General features: G+C 40.1%; 1 protein-coding gene across 1 annotated transcript; it reads right to left on the bottom strand.

Moving 5' to 3' along the window:
* Positions 1–1,566: 1,566 nt before the first annotated feature.
* Positions 1,567–3,938, bottom strand: LOC133731822 (scarecrow-like protein 30). The gene has a single exon (XM_062159249.1). The coding sequence runs from the start codon at positions 3,684–3,686 to the stop codon at positions 1,629–1,631; it is 2,058 nt and encodes a 685-aa protein (XP_062015233.1). The 5' UTR covers positions 3,687–3,938; the 3' UTR covers positions 1,567–1,628.
* Between the last annotated feature and the right edge of the window lie 8,169 nt (positions 3,939–12,107).

Below are 12,107 nucleotides of genomic sequence, written 5' to 3' on the forward strand. Positions count from 1 at the left end.
ATTCAATCACAGTTTTTTTTTTTTTTGAGAAGATTCAATCAGAGTTTGAATTACATGAAGAAGAATTAGGTTGGATCATCAGCCATCAATTTTGGGTCAAAGAATATGTCATCATGAGTTGTAAATGAATATCATAATGGGACAAAGTATAATTATCTAGCAGGTGAAAATGGAAAGTTGGAGCTTGCGTGATTAGTGAAGCAAGAAGGATTCCCAACATTCCAGGTAATCTCATAGGATCTAGGTTGTACTAATCTTCATTCCTCTTGAAAAAGTTTGATTCATTACTGCATTGCTTTGTGTTTTTTGAATTCGAGTTGGTTGCTTGCATTTTGATTGAATTGTTTCAGGTCCTTGAGGAATTTACGCCATAGCAAAGAATTTAAGAAGTTTATTCCCACTAATGAAACTGTTGAGCTAGAAGTGGTTTTTACGAATGTATTAATCTCTAATCTAACTTTCTCATACTACTAAGTATCAAGGGTGTCATTTGTCATGATGTTCATATCAAGTAGTGGTTTCCTCAAGTTTGATTCAGATATGTTACAAATCCATATTCCAGCTCCATTTGAATGAAAATTAACAATCAACGTAGTAAAGGAAAGATTCAAGAACAATTCAAATACAGATTGTTATAGTTCTTTATGAGAAAGTTGTAGGTAGTTATATGACATTGTGAAACTCCTAGTCCTACCAGACAAGAAAGAGCCATGAGGATTCTTCCTTTCGAATCCCTGCAACATCCACTGCCCATCTTCATCAAGTCTAGAATCCTCATTCAATTTCTGCAGGAGCTACAACCCAGCCTCGAGAGTCCTAATACTCCATTGTTTGTATGTCTCCGGCCTCTCAACTTTTTCCAGCCTCGCACAGTTGCGTACGTCTCTGCCATATACTGCTCTTTCAAATATTACCCTCCATTGATCTTCGCAAAGAGCAATGAACTAAAAATATCAGAGTGCAATTAACTGGAAAAGTGCTTCTATGAACCGTGTGATAAAAAAGGTGCCTTTTATGTCCCACTGACTACCCATGAATGAATGAAGCCTTCTGCACCAGTTCCGCAACAGTTATATTGCTAAAGAAGTTTCTCGAAATGGGATGCAGTAACAAACTAACAAATACCTGGTAAGCTATTAAAATATTTGCAGCTGATGTCTGCGTACTGATAAGAGGCCAATCTGATGGGGTTGTAGTGCAAGCCAAGCCTGCCTCCAATCTCTAACCCCTCAGAAAAATAATGAGGTGACCTCTGGGTTGTGCCAACATGGGGGGATGCATGATGTCTTATCTGGTTCGGTAGTTTACTAACAGATCAGTGATTATAGGTTGTGAACATTGATTATGCAGTGTATAAATCTACTACTTCCCTGTTGTCTTTCTTTGAACCATTGTTTTAGATCCTTCTGATTGCCTCTTATGCTGCGACTTTTGATCACCCTAGTTCTGAATTCGTGAGGAAAACAAAACTCAGGAAGTCAGGATCATGATTCTTACCCTGAAAAATCTAATTAACTAAAAAATAAACCACATCAAGTTATATACCAAGCAATGGACCACATCAAGTAATAAACTAAACAACAATATAGATAGTTTCTTGTTACATTGAAACACATGATTTCTAGCTATCAAGTAGATTTCCAGCAAGAAATAGCATGGATTATTCGGCCTTTCCATCCGTGCAAGACCCACTTGCCATCTTCATCGACAACAAAATCTTTATGATAATTTGACTTCACCATGGTCTTTATTATCTTCAAGAGGTCCTGATCTAATGGCAACTGCTTGAACCCAGCTCTTTTATTTCTAATCTGCCACTGCTTGTATGTTTCAGGTCTTTCAAGCCTCATTGAACCTTCACATGCTACCACATTGATAAGATCTCTACCAAATACCTCTTGTTCAAAGAGCAGCCTGTCTGGATCTTCTCTGGGCAAAGTCTCCTCATACATATCAAACAAGGAAGAGAAATGGTAGAGTGCCTCCCGGAACCGTGTGTCGAAGAAGGGTGCATTGTAGGTTCCATTAACAATTCCATGGATGAATACGTCTGGGTTGATTCTCCTGATCAGCTTCAAAACTGTGTCTCTGGGGCTGTCCAACACTATATCATCTGGTAAGTTCTTTAACCTGTACAAGCAGTTCACTACAGTCACCTCATCTCTGTCGATTTTGATATCCTCATACTGAATGGTTTCCCAATTCTTTGCTATGGCAGTGTACTCAAATGGGACATTGACTCTCTTGCAGTAATTCTGTAGGCGGCGCCCTGTCTCTTCAAGCCCTTCTGAAGGTCGAAAACCTGATTGGGGAAACTCGATTCCAGTAATGCGAACCATGGGAGGTCCGCCAGGTCTTTTTGACAGAGCTTGGATAAGGCAAGGCCATTGGTACCCATAGAGTATACCAAAATCAATTATGTGAAGCCTGGTTTTCTTCTCTGCCAGCTTGCGAATCGTTTGGTTGGCATAATAATTCGACATCTTCTTAAAGGGGCATGCTGTGATGTAAGTCCGGTAAGCTTTCAAGATAACAGCAGCTGACAGATTACCTCTGGAAAAGCAAACAGACTGCTTGTACGATGAAACCGTCGCAGTCAAGCGTTCTTCGAGGCCATTGGCCAAGTAATGAGCTAATCTTTGAGTTCCATCGCCATAGGGAGACGAGTGCTGCCTTATCAGCTTCAGTTGTTCATTTGCATTCCTTTTGTCATAGCTTGCAACAGCTTGTGCACATTGAGTAAGCAGTGTCTGTAAATCCACCACTTCTTTATTGTCATCTGCTTTTTTCTTGCCTGTTTTCTTGGCTTTGGATCCTTTTGGCTTGCCGTTACGCTGCAGCTTTCCATTTCCATCTTTGAGCTCAGATACCTGAGGAGAAGAAGATGATTTATGACCCTGACAGAGTAGTACCTGATCAAACATCTCTTCTGGCTCAATTTCGTCAGCGTAAACTGCCGACTGCTTGTTGCTTCTCTCTTCATCTAGATAGTCACCATCCTCCCGGTAACGATTTTTCTTGCCCCGTGATCCATTTCTTGACTCATCACTTTCATCCTTATCTGGACTGAACTTCACATCATCAGAGAGTTGCCTTGCATCCGCAGAAAATGATGAGTTGCCTTCTAGATCTGTAACTCCACCCTTGCCATTTGAAACAAAAGAGTTTGGAACCACAGTATCTAAAACCTCTTGGATATAATTGAAATCCGAGTCAACCCAGTTGCTACCAGCAATAGAGCTACTGCTGCTGTGGTTGCTGCCATCATCTGGACTCCCAACATTTTGGTATGTGGAAGTGAGATTCTGACTGGTTGAAGAGGGATCCTCCTGGACTAGGACATCATATAAGGACTTCTCAGCAGCTCGGAGAGCCAAACAGTCCTGAAGCATGCAAGGCTTGTTCTCCAAGTCTTCTTCTTCCATAAGCATCTCACTGATGAATCTGAGGATGGTATTGGAGTCACTGGTGTCTGGAGAATACACCCCCTCGGAGCTCAAACCCGAAGAAGATGAAGAGAAATCAGTATAAGGGTATGAATTGGCCGGAGAGAAACTGGGATTTGTGAATTCATGATTGGCTTCAAACTGATCAGCAGGATTTTGATCTGTAAAGGAAGGGATGGAGTTTTGGTCAAATGTGAATTTGTTCATGGAATTTGGAAGCTCTTCCAGAAGGGTATCCATTAAGGCCAACAGTCTGTCTAGATTCAAGAAAAGTGTGAATCTTTCACGCAAAAGTGTGCATGAGATAAACAAACAATACGATTCAAGATGAAAAGCTTAAATTGAGTTCGAAGAGATATTTGCAGGAGGCATATGGGGAATCTCTCAGATGCAAGTGTATGCAAAGCTTATATGCTCCTAAAATGATGAGAGGTACTGAAAAACTGAACCTTGTTTTTAACTTCTTCTACAATAGCCGCCAACTTGGATTAGTTAAAGGCTATATAGCTTAGAAAATTATAAAACCAATGACTTTCACCGCCAAAAAGAAAAAAGAAAAAAAGAACTTGGGACTTCTAGGTGCTTATTACGTACATGCCCCTATTTTGGGGGCATTTCTCCGAGAGTCGGTTGGGGCAAGACAAACATATTGATGAATGTTGTTGATTCTGATAGACAGATAAACTTGCCCCACAAGCTTGAATTGGTCACACCTTCCAGGAAATGGACATGGAAATGGAAATGGTCCCTTTCTGCTATGGTGGGGTGAATAATGCATATGCCATCACACTTGAATAAAATAGATTGATGCACCCTTTCCAAGTTAAATAAATCTTTTGATGGATATCATTTTAATAGCAGGTGATTATCATATAATTAATGTGAAGCTACAAAAAAATTTTAATAGCAGGTAATAAGAGCATCTCCAACAATGATACTTATATTTATAGCTAAAAGTAAAATATAACTAGTTAACTATTGGGTTATGCTCCAGCAGAATACTTAAATCTAAAGTTAAATTTAGGTTTTAGTTAAATTTTCTCTCATCCTAGCTAAATATAGCTAGAGTGTTTAGCTAAAGCTAAATTTAGGTATTTGATAGCTATTCTATTGGAGATAGAACTTATCCTAATATTTGTTAAATTTTAATTTTTTTTAAAAATAGCTACTCTGTTGGAGATGCCCTAAGCACCTAATAGTCCCAAGTTTTTTTAATAGATCAAGAAGCATCAAAACTACTATTCATCAGATGAGTGAAGGACAAAGTCCAAATAGAATCAAACTTATCGCAGGACCTTGATCTCAGATCGAAATCCAAAAAGGACTTAGAACTAGATCAAGATCCAATTTTGATTCTATAGGTAGGTCTGACCAGATTTAAGATGCGCACAGCATGGGCGAAGCCTCTATACCAGCCATGTTACCTAAAGCCCAATGCCTAAGGTTGCCAAATCTGAGAGCCTGAAAGCAAACATGCTGGCGACTGCACCTCTACACAGTGAGATGCGATTTTGATGGTGCGACAACCCACAGTGGTCTTGAAACCAGTGCACATTGCACATGTCTTAATGTCTGCTGACACTGATCGATATTGGTGCTGACCCATAGGTAGTGAGAGACGCAGAAAGAATCTCCTAATAAATTGACCTGGAACCAACGCCTTTTGACATTGACAGAACTCCAAGTCATTACGACGAGGATTTGGAAAGAGCAGACGATTCATTTTTGTTGTTGTTGATCTTCTGTTTATGTTTAAAACTATACTAATAATATAGTTTTAAACTTCAAAAATGAAAACATTGTTTTTGACGTACACACAAAATTAAAACCATTTTTGGATTAGGTTATTAAGAATAGGGCTAATTACTGTTTAGTACCCTGTGGTATGGGTCGAATATCAATTCAGTCCCTCGATTTTCAATTTAATCAAAAACACCCCTACACTATCATTTCTCGTCCAATAGGTCAATTCGTAATAATTTCGTCAATTTCAGCCGTTTAGCTGATGACGTGGCGTTCCAAGTCAGCACAGGTGGGGCCCACGAGGAAGTGAAATTCCCAAACTGACCCTGGCCAACCAAATATGAAAAAATCCAAAATAAATTCCAGTCTTTGAGGTTGGGGAGACTTGAACCCACACCAACACATATGCAAATGAAATGCCCAACCACCAGACCACTTGCATGGTATTGCAATATTGCAAACAAAAATAATATATGTATAATAGTTTAAAAAAACTCTCCTTCTCCACCCACCTCTCTCCTCCTCTCCTCTTCTTCTTCCTCTGTGCCTTCCTAGTTTGCCGGACTACAGCCCAGACCGGCCTCACTGCCTAAGGAAGAAATCCCAACGCGCTGCTGCTCACCTCTGCCTCCGCCTACAGCCCAGACCGCTTGCAGACTCAACCCGCCTGCAGCACTAGACCCGATCTGCTCCAAATCGAATTCCGGCAACCTCCAGCCTTTGCCCAGCGCTGCACACCAGACGCAGAAGCAACGAAAACATGTAAGAATGAACCAAAGCAAGTCCGGCAAATTGGGAATGCGCAGAGGAAGAAAAAGAGGAGAAGGAGAGAGGTGGGTGGAGAAGGAGAGTTTTTTTTAAACTATTATACATATATTATTTTTGTTTGTAATATTGCAATACCATGCAAGTGGTCTGGTGGTTGGGCATTTCATTTGCATATGTGTTGGTGTGGGTTCGAGTCTTCCCAACCTCAAAAAGACTGAAATTTATTTTGCATTTTTTCATATTTGGTTGGCCAGGGTCAGTTTGGGAATTTCACTTCCTTGTGGGCCCCACCTGTGCTGACTTGAAACGCCACGTCATCAGCTAAACGGCTGAAATTTACGGAATCATAACGGATGGACCTATTGGACGAGAAATGATAGTATAAGGGTGTTTTTGATGAAATTGAAAGTCGAGGGACTGAATTGATGTTCGACCCATACCACATGGTACTAAACAGTAATTAGCCCTTAAGAATATTAACCAAATTTTTCCTACTAATCAAGAGAGCATTATCATTAAATTGGAGGAGCCAAATCTCATCAAACGTGGCCTCAAGTGCGATTAAGAGTAATGAGTAATCCTCTACAATAAATGGATTAGTGGGTCATTAGTAAGATGATTGCTTAGTAATTAACAATGCTACATTTTTTTTATTATTGTTCAATCACATGGTGTCCTCAAATGCTTCCTAGGTCCAGAGACTAATCCGTACTAGGGAAATCTTGTCAAAATGCTTCCTCCCCCCTCGCCACCAGGAATATATTACTCCATGCTCCTTTTGCTTTCATCAACTAATTGCCTTTTCATTCATTGTCATCACTCAAGATGAAAAGAAAATGTTTAATTTGATTGGGGAGGATTCAATGCACCGACGTGCATTTGTTAGATTATATTAAATACACTCTTAGGTTATTAATAAAAATATTAATTATAAATATCAAGGGTTGAGATCATTTTATAAGTGTTGAATCATTTATACCGTCGGTGCATAGAATAATTTCATTGGTTTGATAGGAGAAATCCAACGCAGCCATTGTTTATTACTAATGAAGCAATAATGGAGTGTCTCATGATGCTTACACTAAACACTAAACACTAAACAACAAGAATCTTGGACTTGTTGAGCATTAAGATGATTCTATTTTTCTCATGTGATCAAATCCACAACATGGAGCACCAGATCCATCTGTATGTGAAGTAGAAAAAGGGGGACCAATGATTGCATGGAGATTAATTAAATTATTAATCATTACTCTAATTTGAGATAATGGTATTGTCTAATTTGGTTCCAGTACTCTATAGGGATCTAATTCAAGGAGGCTTCCGGTCCATTTGAAAAGATGGTTCATGCAAAGAACTAGTCAAACAGCTGGAAAAAAAAAAATTTGATTATCCGATTGTCATACATTATCATCATTTCAATCTTTGATGACAAAAAGGAAAAGCCTTTGAATACTATAATCACAGATAGGATTTGAAATGTTTTTGATTTGACCGTCTTTTGTAAGAATAATCTTTGTCTAAATATCTAGAAATTGATGCTGTCATTGAAGTACATTGCACACGATGATCAGAAATAGTGAATTATCTACTTTATAAAAAGCAGTTACCTAAAACGACTAAACGAGCATATATATTAGTATATTACATAGTTCGAATAATTAATAAAAAAGCATAACATCAATAAAAATAATATTTTTATAACATAAATTGTTTAGAATAGTTTTCACATACAAAATATTGTGAAAAATTAATGTGAAAGTCAATAATATTATGAAACTCTATATTGATGAACAAAATTTCTACTATGAATACGTTTTTTTTTTTTTTTTTTTGATTAAATCTACTATGAATACGTTGCAAAATCACACAACATGATATTTTTTGTTAATGTTATGAAAAGAGATCATTTCTGTTCAGCTATCCGACGAAAGTGCTATTTTTGATAAATAACTTAATATAAAAGTTTGATAATCGCGTTTGTGCTCTAGTTCGAGGAAGGTCTCAGTGACTTTGAGACTTCCAACACCTCTCCCCCCACTTTGTCTCCACTTAATTTTGATATGTAGTGTGGGGTTTGCATTCACACTCATTGCTTGTGATTGATGAACCTTCACGAACATGAAGCATCGATCTTTATATTTAAGTACTCGATCAACTTTGTGCTTTAAACAACAAGGAAACCCTGAAATGATCATGTTCAAGCATGAGCTATGGTGCGGTGGGCGGCTGCCTGTAAACTTAGTTTAAGGATGATAATCAAGTCAGACTAGTGAACGATATAGAATGAAAGTTAAACTGAGTGGGTCAAGTTTGTCGGTATTAATTTTCTTTGTGATTCACCAGATTCATACCATTTGATTATTTTGATATGGATGTGATCGATCTCTGCCGTGACCAATGCATTATTTGACTCTCAACTTTTTTTTTTTTTAATTTTTTTTTTTTATCAAAAGAGGTCAGCCCATTATATAGATTCAGCAAGCAGTACAAAAACGAAACACCCCTAAGGGGTTGACAGAAAGAATCGTTCCTTAGAGAACCTTAAAACCTATTCTGAAAACAAGAATAAGACCCACAATGCCCCCAATACACCCACCTTTTAGAAAGTCCACACACCATTATTTCAAACAAAGACCTAGGAACTCTGAAGCAGAATAAAAAACCCTCAGAGAAACTAGTCTTTGCGACCAAGATAAAAAATTAAACAGTATTTGGAGTAGATGATGATGTATCACCATCCACTCCGTCTTCATTCATCAGAGCCGCCCAAAAGGAAAAGTGTCAATCAACCTCAGCCCAGCAAGACACCCAGGCAGCCCAGTATCCGATCCACATAGAGCCTAACAAACAGCCCCACCCGTGATCAAACTTCCAGCTCAGTTCCAACATCTTTGGAATCCAAATAACAGCCCAATTGCCCATTACCCAGAAGGAGGCCCAAAGCATGGAGACTACGGTGGGCACCCCAACACCTCCACCCAACAGATTCCGGCCACCGAAACCATGAGCTAGCTCCGTTGCTGCAAGGCCGTCGCTACCAAACTCTCGCACCCCCGTTGAGAAGCCGCTACCATCCTGTCCCCGTGAGACTCCGTCCCAACCACCAGCAGAAGTAAATCTGGTCAGATTTCCCCAACCAGTCGCGCCCCCGTTATCGGCCCAGCCAGATCGCAGTAGAATCAACCCCAGACCTCTGCCGTCTTTGATCGACTCCCTTAGAAACCCAACAGAACAATCCACCATCGGATCCCCATGAAGCTTCGACCCGAACTCAGATCCAGTTTTCGGGCCCTAGCTCCCAACCAGAGCGGACGGTCACCAGATAATCCAGCCACCAAGACGTCCACCACTGCATCCTCTAATCGGAACACTTGGTTGACGACAAAAGGAGAAAGAGAAGCCCCAGGCCAAGGCGGCTTCCCATATGAACAATCAAACACAACAAGCAGCAAGAAACAGAAAACCGCAAGGCTGATGATGACCATGGCCATCGAGGTTTGGGAATTTTGGGAGTTTTGTCGACAATGGAAAACTGCCGAGTAAACCCTAGCAGAGCGCTAGGTCAAAGAATATATCATTCATGCTAGGATGATAATCTTTAATTCTTAACTTTAGTCTTTAGTGTTATCAACACAATAAAATAAAAGTGAATTTTTTTATTAAGATCCTTTGTTGTTTGTCCGAGTTTCTTGTGTGGCACACAATAATTTGATTTGGTTTAGGTTGTTCATTTTGATTTTGATTTTCTTTTACCATTCAAACAGTGGAAAAGAAGACGGAGAGAAAAAAAACAATACGTTAAAATTGTTCAAGTAAATCCAGAATATGTGTCTGACTCAAACTATAGGTTACTTGCTCTAATTGTAATAGAGTTTGTATTAGAGATAATCTCGGAGAATCTTAGTAGATATCCAATCAATGTACGATTATGTTTTTATGTACAACTCTGATACTATGCTTTTTAATTCTCTATATAAAGAGGCCCCTATTATCAATGAAAGCACAACAATCTCTCTTCCACATATCGATTCCCTAAAACACGTTATCAGCACGAAACCCTAACCCTGAAACCCTAAAATCGTTGCCTTCAAACCCTAGCAACCACCGCCGCATATATTGAAACCCTCAATCCCAGGAGTTCAGAACTAGCGGCGCCACCCCCAGAACAGGCTGGAAAAATATCGAACCGGCCCCCAGAAGAAACAAAAGGTCCCCTGCCCGATTCGCATCCTTCCAGTCCACCTCCTACCGTGAAATTTTTCCATCACATGCGTCCTAAATCCAGAAACCTGGAACCGGGAAAATAACGGCCAAAACCAGCAGGAAAGTTGCCGGACCGGCCTGCAGAAGCATTGCATGTCCCTGAACCGTCAGACTCCCCAAATCGCTGCCCTCCTTCTAGCCCAGTACCAGTCCAGGCCAGAAAAGAAAAAAAGAAGAAGGACCAGCCTAGAAAGAAAGAAGAAGGAGCAGCCCAGAAGAAGAAAAGAAGGCACGACCCAAGCCAGAAAAGAGAAGAGAAAAAAAAAAGGGGAGGCGCGACCTAAGCTAGAAAAGAGAAGAAGGCTGACGCGGCCAAAGTCGGAAAAAAAAAAAAAAGAGCAAGCCCCGCGGGCCACTGCTGACAGAAGAAGAAAAGAAAGAAAAAAAAGAAGCAGGCCCCGCGGCTCACTGCTGTCAGAAGCTTAGCAGCCCAGTTTTTTTTTCCTCAAGCCCATTTAAGGCATTTTCTTTTCTTTTCTTTTATTCAATTCCTTTTGCTTCCGTAATTTCAATTTGTTTTCTTTTTCTCAGGAACTTGCAACCTCCCTTCTTCTACCCCCCTTTCTTCTTCATAGGGGAGACCAAAGAACTGTGGGGGTCCATGCTCACTCCAAGTTTGGAGTTTGTAAAGTCCTCCAAACTTAGAGTTTGTTGAAAAGTTATGATCGACCACAAACACATTATTGTTTCGATCTAATCCAATACCTCTTGGAATCGGATTTCTTGGAAGCGACTACGCTCAGAAATCCCTAATTTCTTGGGTGCGACTACGCTTAGAAATTTTATTGTTTTCATGGTAGCATTTTTCACTCCGAAACTAACCCTAATTTCTTGTTGTTTTTCAGGATGAGTAACCTGAACAAGTTGAATTTTTCTCCACTGGAGACAACAGGCGCAGGATACCACAAATGGGTCCGTGATGTGCGCCAGCATCTTAAGGCTGTTGGGATTTTGAGTACCATCCAAGAGCCAAGTCAAAATGTGCTTACTCCTCAACAAGCTACCGCTTTCGAAGCGAATAGAGCTACTAGAGAGGCAAATAAAGCTAAAGCCATAATTCTCATGACAAGGTAGGTGAATGACGCGCTCCGGAATGAGTACCTCAATGAAGAGGACCCTAGAAAGCTATGGGTAGAACTCAAGCAGCGATTTGGCAACGTTCGTGACTCCCTGCTTCCTGATTTAGAAGTGAGATGGCATAGCCTCCGCTTCTGTGATTTCAAGTCTGTACTTGACTACAACTCGGAAGCCCTTCGTATCAAGTCTTTGATGGAATTCTGTGGACAGAACATCACTGATACGATGTTGATCGAGAAGACTCTCTCTACCTTCCCCATCTCTGCATTGATGATTGCAGAGAATTATCGGATTGATGTCAATGCCGGACGCATCACAAGATTTCATGAGCTTATTGGAGCCATGAACGTAGCTAAAAAGCACGATAACATCCAGAACTATCCCTTTCCATAGGGTTTCGCTCCTTGTGTTGGAATTACCGAAAGAAGCTAGACGACTACCATTGTTTTGCATTAGCTAGTTTTTGGATTAGATTCTCTCTAGTTAAAGAGACAATGATGTAATTCTGTTTGGCTTATTAATAAAAGTTGAGTTCTTTTCATTATGACTCCTTTTTAATTACGAGCTTTTTCTTTTAGGAATGGATTTTGGAGAACTGCAATGTCTTGCGGATAGTGCGACTACGCACGCGCATTATTCTCCACCATAGGCAATTATTCTTGGAGATGTTGCCTACATATTCCTCTGTGACTATGATGGCTGGGCCATCAGGTTTAGTTCAAGGACATGGAATGACCCAATTCCTCTTGCCAAATGACATCTTGATTAATGTCACAGAAGCTCTCTACCCTCCTAAGGCAAATCGAA

The sequence above is a fragment of the Rosa rugosa genome, chromosome 2 (assembly GCF_958449725.1).
Source record: "Rosa rugosa chromosome 2, drRosRugo1.1, whole genome shotgun sequence".
NCBI lineage: Eukaryota > Viridiplantae > Streptophyta > Magnoliopsida > Rosales > Rosaceae > Rosa > Rosa rugosa.